General features: G+C 38.7%; 3 protein-coding genes and 1 long non-coding RNA gene across 4 annotated transcripts; 3 read left to right on the top strand and 1 right to left on the bottom strand.

The window, feature by feature from the left end:
* The first annotated feature begins 13,058 nt into the window (after positions 1-13,058).
* Positions 13,059-14,120, top strand: LOC108609011 (uncharacterized). Its single transcript, XM_018000680.2, has 2 exons — positions 13,059-13,306; positions 13,365-14,120. The coding sequence occupies exons 1-2, from the start codon at positions 13,210-13,212 to the stop codon at positions 14,063-14,065; spliced, it is 798 nt and encodes a 265-aa protein (XP_017856169.1). The 5' UTR covers positions 13,059-13,209; the 3' UTR covers positions 14,066-14,120.
* A 303-nt stretch (positions 14,121-14,423) lies between these two features.
* Irbp (Inverted repeat-binding protein) lies at positions 14,424-18,291 on the top strand. Its single transcript, XM_018000679.2, has 3 exons — positions 14,424-14,663; positions 14,716-15,250; positions 16,505-18,291. Exons 1-3 carry the CDS (start codon positions 14,544-14,546, stop codon positions 17,728-17,730), a joined length of 1,881 nt encoding a protein of 626 aa, XP_017856168.1. The 5' UTR covers positions 14,424-14,543; the 3' UTR covers positions 17,731-18,291.
* A 1,392-nt stretch (positions 18,292-19,683) lies between these two features.
* Positions 19,684-20,294, bottom strand: LOC108610178 (uncharacterized). The gene has a single exon (XM_018002151.2). It carries the CDS (start codon positions 20,160-20,162, stop codon positions 19,821-19,823), a length of 342 nt encoding a protein of 113 aa, XP_017857640.2. The 5' UTR covers positions 20,163-20,294; the 3' UTR covers positions 19,684-19,820.
* Positions 20,295-23,542: 3,248 nt separating this feature from the next.
* On the top strand, positions 23,543-25,625 carry LOC149270694 (uncharacterized). The gene is made up of 2 exons (XR_016271634.1): positions 23,543-24,898; positions 25,042-25,625. It is a non-coding gene; the product is annotated as an uncharacterized LOC149270694 (long non-coding RNA).

Below are 25,625 nucleotides of genomic sequence, written 5' to 3'. Positions count from 1 at the left end.
AGTCTGGCATTGCTTGCATGTAAATTTTGGCACAGATATGCTAAATCCGGCTGCAATCTAAGCAGACACTTTGCGTCAGCTAATGATGCGAATAGACTAAGAATAAAGAAATTAATTCCTTTTGTAGAAATACAAAATAGAGTTCCCAACCTGTATAAAATTGTATCATGTATACATGCTGTCACATAAATAAGTATACTAAAATCTAGGAAAATAAAAATAAAAATTTATAATAGCTTTTACATATCCTACTACAATTTTTTTTTTCAGAAAAATTAATATTTTCATTATAATAATTTGTAATCAAATAAATTTCTGAACATTTTTAAATATTTTTATTATTATTAATAAATATTTTAAGTATTATTTTTAATAAAATAGAACAGTTTTTATAATTTTTTTTATTAATTGTGTTATTATTTATCGTATATAATACATTTTTATATTTGTATTAAAACAAATAGATTGTGATTAACAGTTGTATTTTTTTTTTCTTTTTTTTTTAGCTATCGGCTTAGAAATATAAATAGTTAAAACATTACTTTTGATCAAATAAGAAATTCATATTATATTTTATTGGCAATAATAAATATTTACTTATATTTTATTTATTTGATTATATATACTATTTTTATTTTTTATATTTTTAATAATTTTATTTTTTTTGTTGATTATATTAATTTGATATTATTTGATATTATTTAAGCTTAAGTTAAATTTAAGTTAAACTACTTATTTCACAGCAAAATATACTGCTAACCTGAAGCCGTAACTCCAGGCCTGGGGCCAATTGACAGTCATAAGCATTGCCCGAAGACAACTTAATCCAGTAGCTAAAGAAAAAACACAGAAGCAAATCTCACACACATACAGACACACACACACAGCGACAGGCAATTGACATATGCACACACGATTAACAAGTGTTTAAATCACAATAAAACTTTAAATCCCACAGATGAAGCTATAAAAAAACTTATGAAAACAAAGCAAACCCAAAGAAAAGAAACGAACAGCAAAATAAACTGGCAAAGGCCCAGGGGCAGCAGCATCAGCATCAGCATCAGCAGGAGCTGAGGAAGCGGGAGCAGCATGCAAAAACTCTCGAGAAAAAAAGCAACTTACGCATCCAAAAATTGGTCAATAAAATCAACGACAAAACTTTTGTTTAGCGGAGTACAAAGGACACCCAGCCAGGACAGCAACAAATACACACACACACAATGGCAGACATATGAAGGCAGGAGAAAAAAATGCTTGGCGGGGCGTGTACGTCTCTCACAATGGTGGACAAAAAACATTCCCAGGGCAATAAAAATGACAACAGTTACAAAGTGGCGGCGGGAGATACATATTACAAAGGCAAACAGACAGACAGTCAGAGGGACGCACACACACACGCACACATACACGCACGCTCACACAGATTAAGCCAATTTAACAGATGCTTTAAGTCAAGCGTTCCATAATCTCATGTTGGATTAACGCGTGGTAGTGCGAACTGCAAGCGAGTGGAGGCTGAGCTGAGCTGAGCTGAGGATGCGCTTCTCGAATGAATTCATGTGTGTACGAATGTGTGTGTGTGTGTGTGTGGCAAGAAGGTGACGCACGTGAAACATGTTTGTGTAGTTTGTGAATACCCTGCACTGACAGCTGGTAATACCTGACTAAGCTGTTCGGCTTGATATGTGAGACAGTATTATTTATAGCTGCAGCTGTATTATTTAATATTTGGTATGGTATTTAATAACTTAGTAGTACAAATATTTTTGTTCTCATTTCAGAATTTAAAAATATGAAAATATAAGGACGTTTCATATCTATGTAAAAATTGTTAGTACAATATTTAATAACTATTAATATAAAGAATATGAGAGCTATAAAATATATAAATAAAATGATTGTTTTCAAATTTATATTTGATTTCTATTAGATTAGTTTTTATAATTAACAATAAAAATACAAGGGGTTCTCCTTTACAATACTTCTAAAAATTTACAAGATTTATATACCGAATATATATATACAAAAAAAAAAAACAATTTATATACATATATTATTTTTATTTATTTCCATATAAATAGAATATATTTTTCATTTTACTTTATTTATTTATTTTCTTCAGTTAATGTTTACTGATTTGCATGCCGAAAATCATGAAGAACAATTTATTTATATTTAATTATATACATACAATACATAGACTATTTTTTTATTTTATTTATTTTTTTATTTTTTATTTTTTATTAAATATTAACAGATTAATATCCTGCTACCTTTCAGAAAAAACAGAAGTATTTACTAATAGTCCATTTTTCTGTTTATATGCATTTTTAGTTAAAAATAATTAATCCGCAAAACATGTAATTTTAAAACTGTATGAAACATCTTGCTTATACACTAATTTATCAAATTTGTATGTTATGCAGTCAACTCATAACTATTTAAATTGTCAATGTAGACATGAAAAGTTGCCTTGTAAATTTTTTTTATGTATACACAAAAATCAATTGCAGTAGCTAAGGTGTGGTTTGCTACTTATAAGAATGTAAAGCAAAACGATAATACATATATATAAAAAAATAAATAAAAAAATAAAAAAATTATAAATAATAACGTTTTCAGTATATATTTTAAATTTTAAAGTCTCGCCTTAAATGTTTAGATTTTCCCAAAACATGTTAGAAATATAATTTTAAATTTATGTTTAATTTTAGTTATTTATTATCATATTAGAGCTCATATAAAATTAAAATTGAGCACTGCGGCCTTCGCTTTCAATTTATGTTTTATTTGCAATCAGTCTTGTAGTTAATTAGAGGTATAAAAAACATTACAATGTAAATATATATATTACTATATAATAATTTGTAAGTTTCAGCAGTTCATCTGCTCTTTGCCGATATCTTTTATATAATTTATATTGCACGAATTTTTGGCCAGCTACCGAATACGCAATTCTCTGACTTTTGCCGCGGCTTGCATTTATTTCACTTTTTCTTGGCTGATTTTTGTTTTTGCTTTTTATTTTTTCAACAAATTCCCCAACACACACTCAGACACACAGCATATCTCCTGGCATCGGCTCTGCCTGTGCCGGGCAACTCTTCAGATACTTTTTATGCCACAGATACTTTGTCTTTGCAGCGCTTGTCTGCGTTGGCAAATCCTTTAGACGACGTCGCATGTTTGCCTTTTTTTGGCACTCTCCGTCTCCTGCCCTTCTCCCTCTTCTGCTTTTGTAGATTTTTTTTTTTTTTTTTTTTTGTCTTATATGATTTCATTTCATATCGTTTTGTGGCTGTTGTTGTTGTTGCCCATTTGCGGCATTTTGATATGTTACCCGGTAGCAGTCCCTTTTTTTTTTTTTTTTTTTTTTTTTTTTTTTTTTTTTTTGGCTGCGCCCAACCTCTTTGTGCTCCTGGTGTTGCCCTTTCTGTCTCCCTTGTTTTTTTTTTTTTTTTTTTTTTTTTTTTGTGTGTGTACGCCAAAATGAGCCCCACTTAAAGCGATGAGATTTCTGGCGTCTGGCGACGTCGGCGTTTATCAAATAAATATCTTTGAAACATATAACAAATAATGAAATGCAGTCGCACAGAATTGGTGTTATTAATTGTGGCCAATCGATTTGATTTGTTTATGGCTGGAGAATGCGAGAAGTGCTCTCTCTCTCTCTCTCCGTCTCTCTCTCTCTCTCTCTCTCTGCTTCGCTCTGCTATCTAGCCGGAATAGATACATCATCCTACTCCCGGGCATCATTAGCAGCTAACCCCAGCAGCCAAACGAATTAATTGAAACATTACCTAAGCAAACGTCCGTCCGTCCAGTTCTTCCACCTACCCAGATCCTGGCTAATTGAATTTCCTCCGTCCAAAAAAGGTCGAGCCACGGTCCACGTGTCCTGTGTGCCACTGCCCCCCTCCCTTTCTCCCCCTCTAACTCTCGCTCTCAAATGTTCTGCTCCATGTTTGTTCACTTGTAGAAAAATGAATGTCTCGCATTTTAAGTGTGTCTCTGCTTCTCTTGTTTTCTCTTTTTTTTTTTTTTTTTTTCTTTTTAGCCGGGTTCATGGGCATTGTTGCTATGTGTTTTCACGCATAAAAATTAAAGTCCCCGCGCTTTTGTTTGTGTTGCGTTGCTCCTGCTGCCTGCTGCCTGCTGCCGGCTGCCCTCCTGTGTCCACCTCTGGCTGCTCAGCCCCAACAGCAACAATTGGCCTTTGTTGTAAATGCGGCTATCATTAGTTTGCTGGCTACTTAACACGACATTGATGCAGCTTAATTATGCCTCAGCATTGGACAGAGATGATCTCGCTGTATATAACAAAAAACAAGGCGGCCGAAAGAGGGATTCACTGGCATAGAAGAAAGCTGTTTGAGCAGATGATGTGAATAAGTTACATAATTAAGATATTTATATTATAGTAAATCAGTTATCTAATGTTAGTTATCATAATTTTAAAGAATTCTTTTTGATTAAGAATACTAGTACTAGAAGATATTAGCTCAGCCTTTATTGAAATTATATATTTGATAGCATAACAGCAAAGGTGTACTCATATGATAAGGTGTATTTTTTAAATTTTAAGACTTTCTGGTTAATTTTTTTCAGATAATTTTATTTTTAGATTTTACGACTTTAAATTTACCGCAGATTGTCGTAGTTTCGACTTCTGGTTTAGCTTACTAATTGAAATTAAAATCTAAAAAATATTTAAGGCTTACTATCAGCTAATTTATTTGATATGCAGCTAGTTTGATTCAAGCTATAGCCAATTCCTCGATCAATCTGATTTCTCATAAATCTGAGTTTTAACAATTTTCACTTTAATTTGAATTTTTGTATCTCTTTGCCTATAAAAAGCACTGATTGCCATGTGATTTGCGCAGCAGTTAAAAGACTTTGCTGAGGCTTATCCCATTTGAGCTAGCATTATCGCCGCCTCTGTGCACTTTGGTTCGCCATAGAAAACAGCCGCAGACTGACTTTAATTACATTCAGGCCAAAAACTTTGCTTGGCAGCGCAACAATTCATTAAAGCCAAACTGGGCAAGTGGACGAGTGGACGAGTGGACAACTAGGTTCATAACAATTTGCCTGTGATGAGAGCTCGAGTTTAGGAAGTTTGGGGCCGAGTGGGAGGAGCTGGAGCGGCAGCCACTCCCCGGCGGAGCCGTTAATGATGTGCAGCATGCTAGAAGATTGCGATTGAAGCTGACTGAAATGAGATGGATGAATGGTCGGATGGTCGGATGGTCGGAATGGAATGACATGGAATGGCATGGAATGTCTAGCTGAATGGGCTGTCTGGCCCCGGGTTGACACCGAGTTCAAGTGGCGGGCTGCATCTCAAGATTGACTAATGGCAATGGCAGCGACGACATACCGTTGATTGATTGTTTTTCCATGTAAATCGTGCGACAAATTAATCAATGCTAATGACACGCTCAGGCCGAGAAACAAGTTGCCATCTTCAGGTTGTGGACCGCCAAACAAATTGCATTTTAAGCATCGTTGTCCTTACCCAAGGATCTGCGGGCATCTCCATCTCTGTATATCCGCATGTGTGTGTATGTGTGTGCAATTTTTCAAAATGGGATTTAGATAAAACTGATTTACACTAGCGCAATTGTTAATTGCCCCGTTTGATGGGACTCAAGTGTAGCCCAGAGCAACCTCCACTCATTAAGGCAACGCATTCGCCTGGCATAAATTGCACTTATCTTAACTCGGATTTTATGCTAATGTGTCGCAGCGTCTTGCTAGCTGCAAGATTTAAAGATAAGCAGCGCCAAAAAGATGCGAACCAAGTCTTGAGCTGGCCAAAACACTTACCAACACTCACACACACACTCACTCACACTCACACACACACTTAGACATGGAGCATTGCATGTACTGTGCGTCTGGTTGACGCCCACTGTGTTCCGCATGGCGTTGCCAACCCTTTGTGCACTTCACAGTTCTGAGTTCGCAGCTCGCAGTTCCCCTATGTCTCACCTCCGATACAATTTGCACCCTAAACTCCGCTTTTTGCCGTGCTTAACTGCAAGGGTTGCAAGGGTCTGTGGCACACAGTGCACTTTTGTGGGCTGGCTGTTTAGCCGGCGCCACTCGCAACTGCTCGCAGTACATCTATAATTACGTCACCTTGGCTCGGCACACTCAGCTAGCAACAATGTGCTAAATACAGAATGACATTGGCTGCCAAATGCCAGTTGAGCAGCCTCTTAATCGTGTAAGCAAAAAGGCGAAGCGTATTATTAATAAATAATATTTGAAGAAAATTCAATACAAAATGGCATTAAGGCAGTAGATGAAGCAGAAATTCAATGTAATCTAAACTCAAAGCTCTTCTTTTTTTTTTTTTTTTTTTTTTTGCATCTATCAATTTACTTTTTATGGAAAACAACGAAAAATTGTGAAATGCAAGCTTTAGGGCCTCAAGAATATTGCAAAAATAAAAGAACTTTAGGCTTCGAGCTGTTATTATGAACATTCCATAACAAACACAAATTTAGAAAATTATTCTTTTCTTTTAAAAAATGTATTTATATTAAAATACTAATATTTTTCAGAATATTTAAAATATACAAGAACTATTTAATATTAATTAAATTAATTTCACTAATTTAATATCATAAATTTGCCAATAATAAATAAATAAAACATATATAATAATAATTAGATAATCAAAAGCTAAAAATTAAAATAATTAATAAATAACAAAAATAAAAAAAATAAATTTAAAAAAATTCTATAATATTATTAAAATTTTTCCATTACACCAACTCATTTATTTAACAAAAAAGAATATTAATTTTAAAAAATATTAATAATAATAATAAAAAATAAGTAAATTACCTAACTATCTGATTCAAAACCAATATAAAGCCTTAGCTGATTTTAATAATTATTTTAAAATTTTATATATTCTTTGTATTATTTTATTGTACTAATATATTATTGTATTAATAATTTATTGTATTATTGAATTATAGTTTTATATTTTTGAAATTATGGAATGGTCTTAATAATATACATATATCATATAAAGATACAAATTTATAGAAAATTAGACTTTAAGTATAAATATATAATATATAAATGTATATCATATCTAATGGTAACTCAAAGTTGAGTCGACTTTATTATTTAACAATAATTTTAAATAATTAATAATCAGGATATCTCTAGATTACTTAAGATTTTAAATATTATCACAACTTTGAAAACTATTATGTCTAAAAGACAAATGCTCTCTCTCTCTGTCTCTCTTTACCTCATGAAATTTCCAACTATTTGCCATAAACTGTGTCCTGCAATAGCTGTCAGCCAATGTCATTTGTTGCTCGGGCTGGAAATCTATCGCTTTAAGCCCACAACAAATGCTCTGATAACCACAACTAAGCGAAGACGCTGCCAGACTCAGACAACAACCTGACCGCAGCCTATTCTAGCCCATTCTAGGGTGTTCGCTGGGAGAGTGGGCGTGGCTGGTTTTGAGTGCTTACTTACCTACGGGTTATGCCTGGTCAATAAGCCGCTTGGAATATATTACGATGAAATTTGTAAGCCGCTTGCCAAAAAGATGGCCAAAATATTTTGTGGATGCAAGTCAACTTATGCGAGGCGCTGTCCGCAGCAGCGCCGAAAACTTTTTCTAGCCCATGATTTATATGTGGTCTAGATGTGTGAGTGTGTGTGTGTGCATGTGTGTGTCTGTTGTGCAGCTGGAGCCAACGTCGCGTATACGCAACGTTGCGTTGACACGTCTTGCGGTCAGGCAAAAGATAATAACAGCCTTGAGTTGGAGCAGTGGCTGGAGCTGGGGCTGGGGCTGGGGCTGGTGCTGTGGCCAGAGAGGGCCTAGTTTTTTTCTTCTCTTCGCCCTCATAAGTCGACACTCAGTGGTATTCAAAGCGCAGCTAGGGCTGGCACGAATGCGTTCGCAGCTATCACAGTTTTTGCTGATTTTTCACACTGGCTCGGACCCCTCGGCCAGCTGTTGTCCGGCGCCCTTGTCGGCCAGCTGGCACGCCCTTTGCCGCTTTGCGCTTCTCTCACACCTTCTTTTTTTTTATATTTTTATTATTAACTTTTTGTCCATTTTGGTCACGTTTGATAAGCTGCAAACAAATAATTCATGAATGGGCCAGCTGTTGCGCCTGCTGCTCGATGATTTTTAAATATGATTTGAATGAGTTTATAAGTTTTGTATATTTGCTTAAGCAGCAGCAGCAGCAGCAGCCGAATGACACCGAATGACTCCCGCTCACCCTGCACTCCCCCCGCTCGCTGTGCGGGGTTGATTCAATTCAATTTGATTGATGTCTTTGCTTGCCAGCGCTTGTAGACAGTCATTAGCTGCGCCTTCTCTCCCGCCGTCGTCTGTGCTCTGTTCTATCCCAGTGCAGCCACGCCCCTCTCCCTGCCTCTAGGTGCCCCGCCCCCTGGCAGTGAGTGGCGCTGACAGCTTGCCAAATTGTCTGCTAGAATTCTCAACTCTCGCACATACACAGCAGCTGATGTATTACTACAAGGAGCTCTCTGCAGTGCATCATTAGCATCTGCATACGAGCAGACCTTCAATCGAGACTATAAATATATTCAGTATAATTTCTGTTGACTTACAGACTTTTAAATGTTTTCAATATTACACTTCAGTAAGATTGTATGTACATAAGATTTATGGCGTATATACATAATTGTATATACGCCATAAATCTTAAATATATCTTTATAGCAAACAAACTACTACATAGAATATGACAAAAACAAGTCTACAAAAATATCAATTCTTATCAATTTCTTGTTTCTACTGAAGGTTGAAACACACTTGAGTACAGCTGCAGCTAAAGACAATACTTTATGAGTCATTATGAGAATACTTATGGATTACGAGTTAGTCTTTAAAGACAGTCAGGAAATCATTCTAGCAGATGAACTGAAGAAGCAATGTATATGCCAAAATATAGTCAGGAATGGATTATGCTAAATTAATAGGCCCTATTAAACTTTACAAGTATATTTAAGCACAAGGCTGCGTTTATTTAATTGTTGCTTTTAATATGAACATAAATTACAAGGGCTATGTTGACTACATAATTCTTCGACTTAAATTTCATTTCATTTATTTAACTTTTACTAATACATATAACTATATATGGCATATGGGATATTTCAAGAAATTTAATATAAGTATATAATTATATAAAATTTAATATAATTATTGCATAATTTCAGATCTTTTCTATTTATTATTAACACACAGACATATAGGTAATTATAATTTTATATATAACTGCTGGCTTTGAAGAGAATATGAGAAGAGAAAGCACTAACTTACCACCAGCTCTCACAGCTAAAAGACTAGCCCATATAATTTATATAAGTATATGCGGATTCTTAATATTTGGATGAGAAATTTAGCAATAGGTGCGATAATTTCCCATTTACCGTTTCAATGTTGGCTCGACATTGTGGACCAGTCGTAGATCAATGCCAGCTTAGCATGGCTAATGAATTTAAAGATTTCTTATTTGTTGTGTAGTTGGTTTATATGAGATTCGCATCACCAATAGTTTATATGTTTATTTTTCTATAGAACCGAGAGTCACGTAGTCTTGAAATGATGTATTCCTTATATTTTATATATTTTAGAGCGCAGCTTTAGCCTAAGGAAACGAAAAGTTAATTTTATATTCCGAGAATCAAGAAAATTGTCAAGTTCTCTTGGATATCGCGTTATATAATCTCTTTATCATATGAATGAAATCAATGCTTCTTAACCAAAGACACCTTAGCCAAGTCAACTGAAGTTAGTTCTTGGCCATTAAAAGCAAGCCTTAAAAAATCATATAGCATTTACTCTAGAGGGACTTTTACTTGAGGCTGGGCGTTTGATTAACTGTGTGAGTCAACTTGAAGCGATAGACATACAGACACAGGGAGAGAGAGAGAGAGGGAGAGTGGGAGACTGGGACAGCTATAGGAATATAGTAGAGTCTCAGCCACATGCGGTCGCGGTCGCGGTCATATTTGGCTTATTATAAATGACTGAATGTGAACTGCCTGTCATGTTTTATCTTTATTTTCGTGCATTTCTGGACACATTTCACTGGGAGTACGAAGAGCTGCAGACGGGAGTGGGGCTGTAGGGCCGTGGGGGGAGTGGGGGGCTGTTGCTGCCGGCGTGTCTGCACATTTTCAACATTTTCCGATGTTGTTTTTTTCGTTCGCTTTTGGCCTTTCTGTCAGCTTCTTGTTCTTGCTCTTGGCCAGGCACAATGTGATGATAATGGCGCTTGCAGGCCGACTGACGTTTCTAACAAAGTGAGTCGCATTAAGGATAATCGAGGCAACTAAAAGCAAAGCCAACAGAAGCAGCAACAACAACATGAAACAAAGCAGAGACAGCGACAGCGACAGCGACTGCTGATGGGGCTCGATTTGCGCGTCATTATCCTTGCAGGCAGCCAAGTGTCTATTGTGTGTGTGTGGCTGTGTGTGTGGGTGTGGGTGTGTGAGACACACTGCTTGGCCGCCAGGCCTGAATGTCCATCAAGAGCCAAGACGCTGCAACGCCTTGCGCCCGTTGCCCTTGCCCCTCCCCCAGCCCCTGCCGCTTCCTGTGCCTGACATCTTCGTCGTCATCGCTCGGCGTTACGAATGATTTATGGCCCACAACTCGGTGCGAGCTGAAGAGCAGCGCACAACCCTCTGGCAAGCTGGGAGAAGCGCTCTGCAATTGACAATTGTCCCAGCCAGGATGCGGCCCGAGTCCTGGCCAGCTACACCTACTCGACGGCTGAGCAAATATTTATTAAGCAAATTAAAGGCGCGCCAGCAAATCCCGCGATACAAATGACTCGAGCTTTTCCTTCTGCCCGATGATGGGGCACTTTGCTCTAGCCTTTGGCCAGTCGAATTATGCGCTCTAACGCCCCGACTCCCATTAGTCAAAGCCATGCTGCTTTAAGCCCAATTTCAGAGCCAAGCGGCACTTGGCTCTGGCTCAACCCAAGCCGACTTGCGTGTCCTTTTTCGGCCACAAAATTATCAAAATTAAATGGAATACCTCACGTGCCATATGCAATGTGGCAGCTGCTGCGGCTGCTGTCTCGACAGCCATGATGCCCAAAATAAAAACACAGACTACTTTAAAAACACTTGACCATACGCAGCCAGTAGGTGCGAGCGGGACAGCAGCAGTGCGACTTGCTCTCATTAAATAATTAAAGTTTTTTCCCCATTTTGGTTATTTCGGTTGGCTCAAATCACACTTAACTCAGCTCGTCTGCCACAAATGCGATGTCTACACGTAGCATGCATCTGGCCTCTTGCATGCCCCATTCACTGGCCTTTCTTTCGTCTTAAGACTGCGATAGCCGTACAGTTGGAATAGTTCGATATTCCCAAAATGATCCCATGCCCTAAGGAATGTAGTAGTAGTAGTATTTTTATTAGTAGTAGTAGCAGTTGTAAGAACGGTAATAGTAACACTAATAGTAGTAGTAGTTGTTATAGTAGTAGCAGTAGTAATAGTAGTAGTAGAAAGAGTAGTAGTTGCAATATTAATAGTAGTAGTTGTATTAGTAGTTATAGAAGTACCAGTGGTATTATTGGTAGTAGTAGTAATTGTAATAGTAGTAATAGAAGTAGTAGAAATAGTAGTAGTTGTAAAAGTAATATAAGTAGTAGAAATAGTAGTAGTTGTAAAAGTAATAGAAGTAGTAGAAATAGTAGTAGTTGTAAAAGTAATAGAAGTAAAAGAAATAGTAGTAGTTGTAAAAGTAATAGAAGTAGTAGTAATAGTTGCAATACTAATAGTAGTGGTAGTAGTTATAGTAGTAGCAGTAGTAATAGTAGTAGTAAAAAGAGTCGTAGTTGTAACATATAGTAGTAATAGTAGTAGTTGTAATAGTAATAGTAGTAGTAGTAACAGTTGCAATATTAATAGTAGTAGTTGTAATAGTAATAGTAGAAGTAGTAATAGTAGTAGAAGTAGTAATAGTTGCAATAGTAATAGTAGTAGTTGTAACAGTAATAGTAGTAGTAGTAATTGTAATAGTAGTAGTTGCAATAGTTGCAATACTAATAGTAGTAGTAGTAATAGTAACTGTAATAGTAGTTATAGTAGTAACTGAAATAGTAGTTGTTGTAATAGTAGTTATAGTAGTAACTGAAATAGTAGTAGTTGTAATAGTAGTTATAGTAGTAACTGAAATAGTAGTAGTTGTAATAGTAGTTATAGTAGTAACTGAAATAGTAGTAGTTGTAATAGTAATTATAGTAGTAATTGAAATAGTAGTAGTTGTAATAGTAGTTATAGTAGTAATTGAAATAGTAGTAGTTGTAATAGTAGTTATAGTAGTAACTGAAATAGTAGTAGTTGTAATAGTAGTTATAGTAGTAATTGAAATAGTAGTAGTTGTAATATTAGTTATAGTAGTAATTGAAATAGCAGTAGCTGTAATAGTAGTTATAGTAGTAATTGAAATAGCAGTAGTTGTAATAGTAGTAGTTGTAACAGTAATATTAGTAATAATAGTACTTTATTGATAAGGTAGTCAGATGCTATAGATATATATAAAAGAGAAAATCTGAACTTAAAGAATATTAAATAATTCGGTTAATAGGAAAGGATAAAGTGGATGCGTCTAACCTATGACCAGCTATGTATATAGGGTATATCTAGGCTTTAATATAAACCCACATATATTTCCCAATTTCAGAGTTAACTGAATCACTGTTGGCTTTTCTCGCAGATAGATCTAAGGGAATAATAAATTGAGAAATCTTGAGCTTTGAATAGATTTAACTGTTCTTTATAATTCTTAACTTTGAATATCTCCATTCTCTTTTGTTAGCTTTTGGTTTTTCTTCTTGATATTTTTATAAGTTTAAACCAAATCTAAACCAGTCTAGACTGTTTTACTATGAGCGTGAAGAATGGTGAAAAATTTCCCGGGCTAAAATGTTGATATATTTACGTTCTGCTTCGATCTCAGTCGCAAAGGTAATGAGCGTGCAGCCGAGGCGTGGCATCTAAAATTAAGTCACATTTTCGTGATGGTAAAGAAAACAACTGTGCAAATATTTGCTCGAGTCCAAAACAAAATTCCGACTTCTCGCAGCTGACTCAGCGCGATCTCAACTCAGAACGTAACCAACTGCCGTGTGCGAAGCGAATGAAAGAATTTTAAGATGCTCAGAGCTCAGCTAACCAAGGTTTTATTGCTGGGAGTGCTGCTCCTCGGGGGCAGCCAGGCGCATCCATTGCGCGGACGGAAGCGCGCCTTTGGTAAGGAAAGGTCGATCTCTCCCTCAATTCATAGCTAAAGATCCCTCTCTCCTCCCAGGCATGGGTCTGCTGGGTGGCGCATTGGCGGGCGCTGCCATTGGCCATGCGGTGGCTAAGGCACCGGGCTCATCGAAAGCAGCTGCTCCAGCCGCTGCACCCGTCGCCCAGGTGGTGGAGAACGGTGTGCCCGACGCCAATGGCTGCTACAAGCAGACGATCAGGGAGCCCGTTACTGGTCATCCCGGGCACTACATTGAAACGGTGCACCTGGTCTGTCCACAGCGCCCGGCAGCAGCTGCACCACAGCCTGCGATGCCGGCACCTGTGCACGTGCTACCCGTTGCCCAAGCCCCAGCTGCATCCGTTTATCCAGTGATTCCTGCCCCGGCGCCAGTGGCTACCCATGTGGTGGCAGCCGCCGTTCCCGTTGCTAATGCCACCCATTTAAATGGAACTCTTACCGTTACCACTCTGGGTCATCCCAACCCAGTTCCAGTTCCAGTGCCAGCTGTTCCTGCTCCTGCTGCGGCTCCTGCTCCTGCGCCCTCTGCTGCGGCAGCTACAAGTCCGCATTCTTCTTTAACTTTTGCCTATGCAACTGCTCCCATAGCGCAGCCTGCACAGCCAGTTCAGCAAGCCCCAGCTCAAGTGTTTCTGCTTTCCAAAACCGTGAAGAAGCAGAAGTCTGCAGCTAGTTCAGTGAATGTGTCATATGGTCTCCTAATGCTAGTGGTTCTCTACTGCCTTATAAGCAGATAAATTTGAAATATGTAAATGCGGTGTCCTAACAAATAAAGTACGTAGAGGAAAATAAGTTCCCAGCAAGTATTAACAACTTAATTGATAATTATAAAATGCAAATTAATGAATTCAAACTTCCCGCCACTGCCAAATTCACGTGTGCTCAAATCGCAGCTAACCTAACGGCTGTGCGCAATTCGGCGCGCAGCTAACTTCATTTGCCACACCACTGTTAAAGTGCTGTTAACAATAACAGTGTGAAACGAGTTTTACATATAGATGGCGCTAAATACCGAAATGCGTTTATAGCGCTTTCTATTGATAATTTTAATGTAACTCAAATGGCACCATTAGCATGTTATTTTGTAAATCTTATAACAGTGCTTCATCTTATACAGCTGCTAAACGGTCACACTGTATTTGCAGCCGGCGTCTTTTCATTGTTTTCGTTGTGAAATTCGCACGATTGCAGTTGTAGAACAAATTAAAATTCGACATGAGCACTTGGGACCCCGAACGCGATGTGGAGCTAACCGACTCCGAGGATGAGATTGCAATGAAGCGTGATTTCCATGGTCGCGAAGCCATACTTTTCGTGGTAGACGCGAATCTGGAGGTAAACGGGAATGCAGAGAAAGAAATTTGTATGTTAAACAGAAACTTTATAGACAGAGCGCTTCATGGACGCGCTTAGGCTAATACGCGGTGCTTTCATCTCCGGCATGCTGGTAAACGGCAAGGACCTAATGGGCCTCGTTTTTGCCAACACCAAGCACAGCCCACCGCCGCAGGAGGTGCAGTGCCTGGAGAACATAACGGTATCGGCGAACTGCGCCATCTTCCTGCCGCTGCGCCAGCTGACGAAGGCCATAGTAGAGCACTTCATGGACTTTATGCAGAACGCCGAGGAGCTGTTCCCCAAGGAGTACGGCCTGGCCGAGCCCGACGGACGGGGCAGCTTTGCGCAGATGATTCGTCTGTGCATCGAGATGTTGGTGAAGTGCGGAAAGAAACTGAACAACGCCAAGATCGTGTACATCACGGACGTGGAAGAGCCGCACCCACCGTCCAGCCCAGAGTTTCAAACGGCACTGCAAAAGGCCAGCGATCTGGAGGGCAAAGAGTTCGAGTTCCAGGTGATTCCCATGATCGATGACTTTGACTACGAGCCCTTCTACAAGGAGTTCATAACGCTGTCGAGAGGTAAGTCGTAAGCACATAAGACTCGGTCCATATGCGACATTTGTTCCCCTTGCTGGCGTGCAGCTGTAGCCAGAAAGGTTTCAAGATGTCGCAGAGCAAACAGAGCAACTGTTTCACCCGCATCCAACTGAAGTACTATTGGGTTGCGCTTTTGAATTTGCTCACAAAATTACTATTTATGCTTAAGGAAGCTCAATCAGAGCAGGTACTAGAGCTAATAATAGGTAGAGGCAGAGAGAGAGAGAGAGAGAGAGAGAGAGAGAGAGAGAGAGAGAGAGAAATGAATGTGAATTTGTTTATAGATAATCACTTGCGAATCTGTGGATTCTTTACGCTCTGTTCGCGAAATCGACCGAAAATAATCCTACTTACTCGCTATCGCTCTGAGCAAGTCTTCGGTTCTTTCCGTTTTGAGAACATCGTTTAGGGAGAGATACGATTGTAAATGAGTGATAGATCAAAGACTTTGCAAACGGTCTTCACTCTCACGTTCACGTGCCCACTCTCTCTCCACGTGCGCAATGCATGTGTATAGCGAGTATAACCCTATCATATATGTATACCATGCTTAACTCAATCGAGCGGTCGAGGAAATCCGATCTGTCTGGAGTTTTTTCGCTGAGTGTATGTAAGAAACATTCAGGACACGGTCAACAGCGAGCTATAGGTAATCAGGAATTCATGTTTGTTTAAGACAAACATTTAGAATCTTGCATGGAGCTCGACGATGAGCAAAGACTTCAGAAATGGTTTACAGATATTATAGGTATGTAGGTAGGTAGAGATGGACAGATGCTGGCCCAGATGGAGACGCATACGAATGGAAGAAACAGCAAGTAAAGACATAGATTCAATGACATGGATGAATGGACAGATTAACTAACAGGCGGATGGAGTGTTGAATGAGAATGACGAACAAGAACAGACGCAAGGAAGAGACGGAAGTATCCGTGCACCAACAACAACAACAAACAATTGTCAGCTGCATCCCATGATACATGACTCATAGCTTAAGGGGACCCAGCGTCTGTTGGTTACCAAATTTCATTGAATTGGCAGAGAGCAAAAAATACTTTTTATTGTATACGATTCTCTATGAGGGATGGAAAAGAGTTGAGTCGAAATTGAGATGGCTGTTGTTAAACGAAAAGTAATTGTAGATAACGCAGAACCTGTAATTGAGTGTGGTCAGAGTTAGTGGGAGGGTTGCAAATCCATAAATGGCCCTGTTAACATTTCTTTAATCTCTTTTAGCCATCGAAATAGACGCGTTTCGCGTGCCGGACGCGCAGCTGCAGCGCGAGATTCTGGAGGATCGCAAACTGAGGCAAGACTTTCTGCGCCGCTGTCTGGGTCACTTTACGCTCTCGCTGGGCCCCAACCTAGATATATCGGTGCAGTACTACAATTACTTCCAGCGGCGCGCCTATCCGCAGAAGGTGCACATCATGCGGCGCGACAACAGCGTCGTGCGCAAGCGGCGGCAGATTATGGTGCGGCAGCAGGACGGGGAGACGCAGGAGATAACGCACGAGTACCAGATCAAGATGACGGGCGGCTGGTACGAGTGTAAGATAGGCGAGGAGACGCTGCGTGTGACCACGGAGCAGCTGAATCGCGTGCGCAACTTGCATCCGCCGGGCATGATGCTGCTGGGCTTCAAGCATCGCTCCACGCTGCCCACCAATTCTTACAGCAAGCCGTGCAGCTTTATGTACCCGGACGATCAGAAGATCATTGGCTCCAAGCGACTGTTCCGCGCGCTCTGGCAGCGCTGCTTGGAGCGCGAGAAGATTGCGGTTTGTCTGTTCATGTGCAAGCGCAAGTCCGTGCCGCGCTACGTGGCGCTGGTGCCCGTGGAGGCGGCCCAGCCGGACGACAAGAACTACCGCTCGCTGCTCTCGGGCGATGGCTTCAAGATCGTCTACTTGCCCGAGGCCAAGCACATACGGCACATCGACATGTGCGACTGGAACAGCACGGCTAACACGGCGACGGATGAGGGCGTTGACTTTTTCCAGAAGGTGATCCGCAAGCTGAGCGTCGACTACCAGCCCAATCTTATCAACGACCCCAATCTGGAGGTGCTGCAGTCTAATCTGCTGGCTCTGGCCTTGGACTTCAAGACCGAGGACGACGGTCTCAGCCAGCTGCCCGATCCGGCGATGCAGAACAAGCGCATCGAGAAGCTGCTGCCCACCTACGAGACGTTGTTTATGCCCGAAGTCGAGCCGGCCAAAAAGCGCGCGGCCAAGTCCAACGCCGACGAGGCCAGTGCGCCAAAGGTGGCCAAAATTGAGCAGGAGCAGCTGTGCAGCTACGACTTCGTGGAGCTGCTGATCAAGGACAAGCGACTGGTCGCCTGCACCGCCCAGCAGCTGCGCTACATACTCGATGAGCATTTCGGCGTAAAGCTGCCCAAAACCGCAACCAAAGCTGTGCTCATGGATCGCATCAATGCGCTGAGCGTCGATTGTTGATGCTGAATCGTGAAATAGATATGTGAGAGGTGTTTAAGTATTAGTATTAAGAATTGTTAAACAGCAACAGGAAATGTGAATGCAATGTTATAAGCAGGAAGGAACAAGCTAGGACTTGCGGAGCATCAATACTTCTATATATAAATGCCTGATAATATTTATGTTATGCCTTTATATACCCTTAATACCTTGTATACCTTTCAATAGGATTGTGAATGCATTGTTATAAGCATGAGAAGATGATAGAACAAGTTGGAATTTTCGAAGATCAGATTTATATTTATGAATATGCTAAATACATTTGACATACATATGCCTAATAATTATGCTTACAACTTGATTTACTTAAAACAAATTTAATTAGTTAATGAGATTGTTGAGATTGTTATATTGCAACAGGAAATTGTGAATACATTGTTATAAGAGTTAATAGAACAAATAAGCATTTGCCATGGGTTAGATTTATATTTGTGAATATGCCAAATACATTCAACATTTATATGCCTGATAATATTTCATTAAATATATAAATATAACAAGAAATTAAATATTTGAACATTATTAATATCTTATTAAAATATGTATTTCAATGCCATTAGGAATTGTTGTGCTGCGGCAGTAAATGTAAATGCATTATTATAAGCATCAAATTCATATTCCTAGTTAAGTAACATTGTAGCTTGCAAAAAACTGTTGATCGTTTGATTCTTTACGCTCTGTGTGAAAAATCTACCAGAAAAAATCATAAGAGCTCCCGCTCTGAGCAAGAGTTTTCGGGTGTTTTCGTTTTCTGAGAAGCGAAGCGTCTTGAGTTGAGTTGGACTATTCGTGTGACGTCTCTTAGCCAGCATCGCTTAGGGAAAGATCCGATTGACGTTCATGAACGTGAACGGTCTCCACACTAAATTCACGTACCCCATCCATGTATTGAGCGAGCGAAACCCTCGCAGACTCCCCAATACATACACAATCAACCAATGCAAGCGGCTGCACTCTGAGTTTCTGCTAACAATAATGAGGCCTTCGGCTTGATTATATTTGACTATATATGTATATAAGGTATGACATGGGATAGTAATATTAGTGTTTGCGCCTTAAATAATGAACTGCGTACAGCGAATGCATGAAAGGCTTTGTGGCTAGCTCAGCTCAGGCTGTGTTTCTTAACTTTGGTAATCCACTTTACGTAGAGCCGTAAGTTCATTTTCGCGGTTGCCGGAGATGGTTTATTTCTGCAGTCAGCGTAAATTGCATAATTCGACTCTTAACCCGAATAGCAGCAAATGTCCTTATGGCGTATGAAGGAGCTCGCAACTTTTGGGCGACTTTTGGGCCGGGCAGAACTTTGCACTCGCCTTTGTCCGATTCGAGGAACAAGCGTCAAAAGGCGAAATGCTGTAGCGTTCGCGTCAGTTGTTGTGTTCCTCGAGTGCAAAATGAGTTAAAAAATTATGAAAAGTGCAGAGGGAGCGAGTGTGCAAAGCGAGGCGTGGCAGGTGGGCGAGAGCCAAGACCCATTTACGCACTTGCAAACAGTGAAACAGTGAGACCGTAAAGAGGTAAAAGTTGCACCGAAGAACGGAAGTTGCGAGTTGGCCGAGCTTTGGCTTTGCTGCTGGCCAACTTCAAGATGGCCAACACGAATGTGGCCCGCCTTTTACTTTCTTGGCACTTTATTTTAATTTCTGCGGCGCCGCGGCTTGTTCGAAACTTTCTTTCTTCAGCTTTTACGTTCTGCTGCCACTTTTCTATGCTGGCCAGCGTAACTTGTGGCTAAGTCGAAATTACTTTGCCAAGCGGTTGGCCGATACCCTGTAATCAAATGTGCAAAGGTAGCATTGGCTGCACAGAGAATTTGTCGAATAAATTACGAAGATCATCAATTTGTATCTATAGCAAGAGAATCTACGCCTGATCTTTCCCCTTTCCCTGGCATATTGACAAGCGTATAAATTATCTATCGATATTACGGCGTTACAAACTATCTTTATTACGATGTCCCACTCCGGCTTACTACAAATTCAACTTTAACAAAATTTTGTCCATTCTGGGCATACTACAAAAAACAGATGACACTCTTTTTTTTACAGTTACTTGGCTGGGATACGCATATCCTTGAGCGCATTCACAGCTTGCTGGTACAGCTCCAATCCGTTGAGATGGGGGTTCACTTCTAGATACCTCTTGAGCTTCTTCTGTTGCTTTTTCAGATACCACGTACTCTCGGCCAATAACAGTTGGTACTCCCGTATGAGCTTCAGGTGCTCGACTTTGCGGTCATCAGCTGCCGACTTGTGAATCGATTTCATGAGCCGCTGTTTCTCAGATCTGATCTGGTGCGCGTGGAACTCCTGCCGACTTAGCATGAACAGCATCGTGTGGACAAGCTCCTTCAAATTACTTTGCCTCTGGTCCCCCATCCTCTTCTGCATAATTCTCTGTTTTATTGTTGATTGGATACGTTAGAAATTAAATGTTGTGCAAAATACATTTAAAAAAAACTGTTAAATGATTAACAAACAAAACAAAACTCGGCGTTTGCTGAGGTTGCTAGGAGTATTCGGATTTGACTTGAGGCATATAATTAGCGCTATTGCTGCGCAGCCAGCTTAAGGCAGCTGCAAATTCTGGTCTCAATTCATCAGAAAGCTAGCGAAAAGTTAAATCCGACGATTCCATATCGAAAACTTTTCTTAAAGACATTGAAATAAGCCTACGATCATTGCTGTAGTTGAAGCCGAAGTCCTCATCAATGCTTTAATTTAATTTCATATAATTTTATGTAAATAAATAAACGATTGCACTTAGCTTTGATTTCAGAATAAATTCTTATATATTGCTTAAAGATTATTTTCTTTCCATCAATATATAAATCACCCAATACAACCATGCAATGTGAACTATTTTAGATTTTTATATTTATTTGCCAATTATTTAACGACAGCCTCAGCCATCTTGCCACATCGAACCGCGCAGCACGCAAACTTGGCTTTAATTTTAGTAAATAAATGCAAGAGACGAACACAATGACCGCTAAACACACAACACTCTCATTACTATAAATATATATTTATAAACGTGTGTGTGTATCAAATGGGTCAAGCGGAAGTAGCGCTGAAATTCATTTCCGTTTTACTCATACATGAAAGAGAAGAAGAGGTAGAGAGAGAAAGAAAGAGAGCTGCGATGAAATGCAAAATGTTTAACTAATGATAATTCAATTAAACAGGCAGCTAATAAATATAATTAGCCATCAATAGGCCAACTTATACCATTGAGTGTTAGCTGAGAGTCTTCACTGTACAGCGTAGAAAAACAGAATTTTAATTGGCTCACTTTACTGGCTAAAGACTCTAATTAAAGGCGAGCCGAGCTCAACTCGAGTCGCATACATCTTGCCATTAATCATCATCTTATTTATCTTTCGAATTTGGCCCGGCATTAATTTCAATGAGTACAAACAAAACATGCTCATGCCGAGGGCCTACGCCATGGACTTGCCTCAGATAATAATTTTGTGTCAATTAATTACAATTACCCTGCAGCTCGGCAATTGTGCGACTTTGTCAATTGAACAGACACAGCACAGCATAGGTAAAACGCCATGCAGCTGCCCGAGGCAAGCAGACAATAGTAATTTAATGTGTGCGTGTGTGTGTGTGTCTGTGTGTGTGTGTGCGTGTGTGTGTGTGGATGCACTTGTGCGTGTTTCCGTAGCTGCAACAAAAGACTAAAATATTTGTCAAGGGTATTTGTGCAGAGTGTGGACAAAGTGTATCCACAAAATTGTGGAAAGTTGAAATTTAATCAACTTGCTTGCCCTGGTAGCCCGTGGCGTATGCGTTATAAATGTGTCTGTAGACATAAATTTAATATCACCTCAAAACAGGCAGCAGGCATTCGACTCAGCAGAGTCAACAGACAAACAAAAGAGACAACAAAACATGTCTCAAGCACCCTGCAGAGCACACTCTGTGTGTGGGAGTGAGAGAGAGAGAGAGAGAGAGAGAGAGAGAGAGAGTCTGTGTAAATTGGTCAGTAAATAGCAAACAACTGGACTGCAGGGGAACATTCTCAAGTATTTAGTTAACTAGCTGGCCTTAAATTCCTGAAAGTGTCTTTTGACTCTGCTCCTTTCAAATATCTGCTTGACATAAATAAAAATCCTTTTTGAGCTGCTTTTCGATTACGAACACTTCAGATGAAATTCATTTTCAGCTTAAATATGCCATACAAATACACATATGCATACAAATACGTAAGCCGTCTATAGACGGCTCAGATTAGACGCGTCTTAGGCGCACAGCAGCATAAGAGCTTACACCTCAGCTTAAAACGCGTCTCGAGGCAGCAGAAAAACGTGTTGCCTACTTATCGGCGCCCAAATGATTTATATGTCTACTTGATGGCAGCTGGAAATTTAAATAAAATCAAATTCAGCTTACACCAAATCCAAATGCAGATACATCACATTTAACTGTACAAATTTAATGAATTTTTTTTTTTTTTTTTTTTTTTTTTTTTTTTTTTTTTTTTTACAGAATAGGGAATTGAATTAATTGACTCTGATTCTTACCTTCAAGGCTTAGAAATCAGAGTGTGATTTATCTCTATTTAATGTCGATCTGTGCTCATCTGAAATTTCGCCAGCTGCTGCTGCCGCTGCTGCTGCTGAATCATCCGTATTTACATAGCTACTAATTTGTGTGGCATGAATGAAAGCCAAACCACAGCCGAACCACCCAACCATCGACTTGTGGCTGCTAACGCAACGCCGTCTGCCTAGCAACTGCAAATGACTGATGCATGTGTGTGAGCGTGTGTGTGCGTGTGTGCGCCTGTGAGTGTGTGTGAGTGTGTGTGTGATGTGTGTAAAGATGAAAACATGGGATAGCATAAGAAAAAAGCGCAGCAAAGCGTTAAGCCGTTGGCGGTTGCGTTAAGCAACAGCTGCTGGCGACACCTTGCAAGTGTTGTAAAGTGTCGGACGGAAGGAGAGAAAGAAGCGTCACAAGGCTGACGTTGCTAATGCCACAATATGCGAGTGCAACCGCTGTCTATGTGTCTGTGAGTGTGTGTGACTGTGTGTGAGCTGCCGTATATGCGTTGTCGCTGAGAATACACACACACAAATGCATTGTGGTTAAGCAATTTGCGCCAAACGAAATGAAAGTTCTAAGCGCATTGGCCGTCACATGTATCAGCACACACAGACAGGTACTCACAGACACACACACACACATACATACATATAAAGCCTAAGTTACCCAAAAGGAAGTGCAAGAAATCTTTATAAAATAAAGTAATTTAAAATGAATTAAAATAAATAAGAATTAAATAAATAATAACGTAATGAAATTTAATATATTAAAAATTTAAGTAATGTATTGTATTATTTTTTATATAAAATTACTAGATCTTAAATTTACTTAGAGTTGAAATACAATTTTATTACCTATATAAAAATAAATTCAAGTAAATAAAAAATTTAATTTAATTTTAATAATAATAAAAAACAAAATAATTTTAAATTATCTTAAAATTTAAAATTTCTTTAAATCGAATTGAAAATTGTTCTGATTAAAATTACTATACAAATAAAAAATGAAGTTAAAATAAGTTCTGATTAAAATTACTATACAAATAAAATATTAAGTTAAAATAAAATTAAATTTCCATAAAAATTAAAGTATAATTAATATAAAACTTACTACAAATGGCAACAAATAGTTTATTATTATTTAGTTATTACTGTAAAATTCAATTAAAACGAAAATTTTAATTTAATAAACCTCCAGAAGTTTTTATAAATTTTGATATCTATATATATAAAAGAGAGTTGTGTAAAAGTGTCCAAGCACTTATAACTCGAGATCTGCTGGACCAATTTTCATGGTTTTTGATTTGTTGGATTTGTCTCCGCAACGAGTTTAGTATAGGGTCTTAAAAATACTGAAAAAATTTGCCGAATACTTGAAAAACGCGTTTTTTTCCCCAAATGTTCAAATTTTTTTTATACCCAGTAGGCTTGGTAACAGTGACAGTTTTGACAATAGTGTAGAAGTAAATAAACAAATGTAGTCAGTCAGTCTACGGCACAGCCTCGAGCAGGCCAGACTATTCAACAAAAAAAAAAAGACTATTCAACAAAAAAAAAATTTTTTCCTAATCAAAAAGAAAAATATTTCAAATCAAAAATCTGCAAAAATTCAAAAAAAAAAAATCAAAAGATTAAAACCTGACTGTTCAAAAAATAAATAAAAAATTTAAAATTCGAAATTAAAAAAAAAAAAAAAGTTAATTATTAAAAAGTGTATTTTTGGCTTTTTATATTTTTGGACTTTTAAACATTCTAAATATTTCAAATCAAAAATCTGAAAAAATTAAAAAAAAAAAATCAAAAGATTAAAACCTGACTAATCAAAAATAAATAAAAAATTAAAAATTCGAAATTTAAAAAAAAAAGTTAATTATTAAAAAGTGTATTTTTGGCTTTTTATATTTTTGGACTTTTACAAAAGCTAAATATCTCGAAAGTTCAGGTATTTGTTTGTCTCAAACATAAATTTGTGTAAATTATTTATATTTATATTTCTCGATTGATTTATATGGTTTTGTGCGAGGGCAGTATTACTATTAATAAAAATGCCGCGTCCTAGAAGATCTAATCTTTCCCGGCGGACCCATAATGCAATTAGGCAACGGAATAGCGCGAGTCAATTATCTGACGAAGAGCGAGAAATCGCCCGAGTAAGGCTCCGCGTTAGTACCCAGCAAAGAAGGGCCTTAATTCGTGCTTCTCAAAGAGAGGCAGCCCGTGAAATGGCAATAAGAAATGGTTCAAGGATTGATTTGAATCGAGCAGCGTTTCGATATGATTGCACCATTGATTACAGCTTGAATCGTTTAGTTTGCATTGGTCCAATGGACGTTGTTTGCCAGCATTGTGGCGCATTGAAGTTTGCTGGTGAAACGCCCGGTTTGTGCTGCCTTAGTGGTAAAGTGACATTGCCATTAGCGGTCACCATAGCCATTGCGTTCCCTGCTTTATGGCGAAACACTAGAATCACGACATTTTCTAACGAGAACTCAAAAATACAATGCCTGTTTTCAAATGACTTCATTTGGGGCGGAAATTATTGGTAACGGATATAATCCGACATTTAAGGTAATTTACGTTAAAAATGTTATTTTCTATGACTGTCAAAATAAAATAAAATAAAAAATAAAAATTTTGGAATAATGTAGTTTGTTAGATTTATGTAAAAAGTGTTTGTAAATCTAACTATAACTATGGCTTTGAATTTAAAGATTCAAGGCCAGATTTGCCATCGCATTGGATCATTGCAACCTATTGAAGATGCACAGCAAAAATTCTTGCAAATATACTTCATGGGCAATATGGAAGAACAACTTGACCGGCGTCAAGAAATGAACACAGCTATGAAAAGAGCAATTCTCCAAGATTTGCATGCTTAGAAATTTAAACCAACCAAAACTGTGCAATGGAACGCGTTTGGTGATAAGAAAACTGATGAGCAATGTGATTCACGCGTCGATACTCAAAGGAAAATTTAAAGATGAGGAAGTTCTTATTCCTAGGATTCCGATGATCTCAAAAGATATGCCCTTTGAATTTATTTGAATTCTCGCTTCGTCTTGCCTTCGCCATGACGATCAACAAGTCACAGGGCCAATCTTTGACTATTTGTGGCCTCAATCTAGAAAATGTGTGTTTTTCTCATGGTCAATTGAACGTGGCAAGCTCACGTGTTGGCAAACCATCCGCATTATTTGTTCTTGCACCTGACCAAAAAACGAAGAATGTCCTTTACAAGGCGCTTGAATGAAAATCCGATTAATAAATTAATCAGAGTGTATCCCAACCTGAACAA

Source organism: Drosophila arizonae, chromosome 2 (genome assembly GCF_054131065.1).
Source record: "Drosophila arizonae isolate 15081-1271.41 chromosome 2, UAZ_ARI_1.0, whole genome shotgun sequence".
Lineage (NCBI taxonomy): Eukaryota > Metazoa > Arthropoda > Insecta > Diptera > Drosophilidae > Drosophila > Drosophila arizonae.
This window is presented reverse-complemented; position numbering and strand designations above follow the sequence as displayed.

Bases quoted from the DNA above. Each gene is read 5' to 3' on its own strand.
- LOC108609011 (XM_018000680.2), top strand. From the start codon at position 13,210: ATGCTCAGAGCTCAGCTAACCAAGGTTTTATTGCTGGGAGTGCTGCTC. The intron at 13,307-13,364 runs GTAAGGAAAGGT...CTCTCCTCCCAG, and splicing joins CGGACGGAAGCGCGCCTTTG to GCATGGGTCTGCTGGGTGGC.
- Irbp (XM_018000679.2), top strand. From the start codon at position 14,544: ATGAGCACTTGGGACCCCGAACGCGATGTGGAGCTAACCGACTCCGAG. The intron at 14,664-14,715 runs GTAAACGGGAAT...GAAACTTTATAG, and splicing joins TGGTAGACGCGAATCTGGAG to ACAGAGCGCTTCATGGACGC. The intron at 15,251-16,504 runs GTAAGTCGTAAG...AATCTCTTTTAG, and splicing joins GTTCATAACGCTGTCGAGAG to CCATCGAAATAGACGCGTTT.
- LOC108610178 (XM_018002151.2), bottom strand. From the start codon at position 20,162: ATGCAGAAGAGGATGGGGGACCAGAGGCAAAGTAATTTGAAGGAGCTT.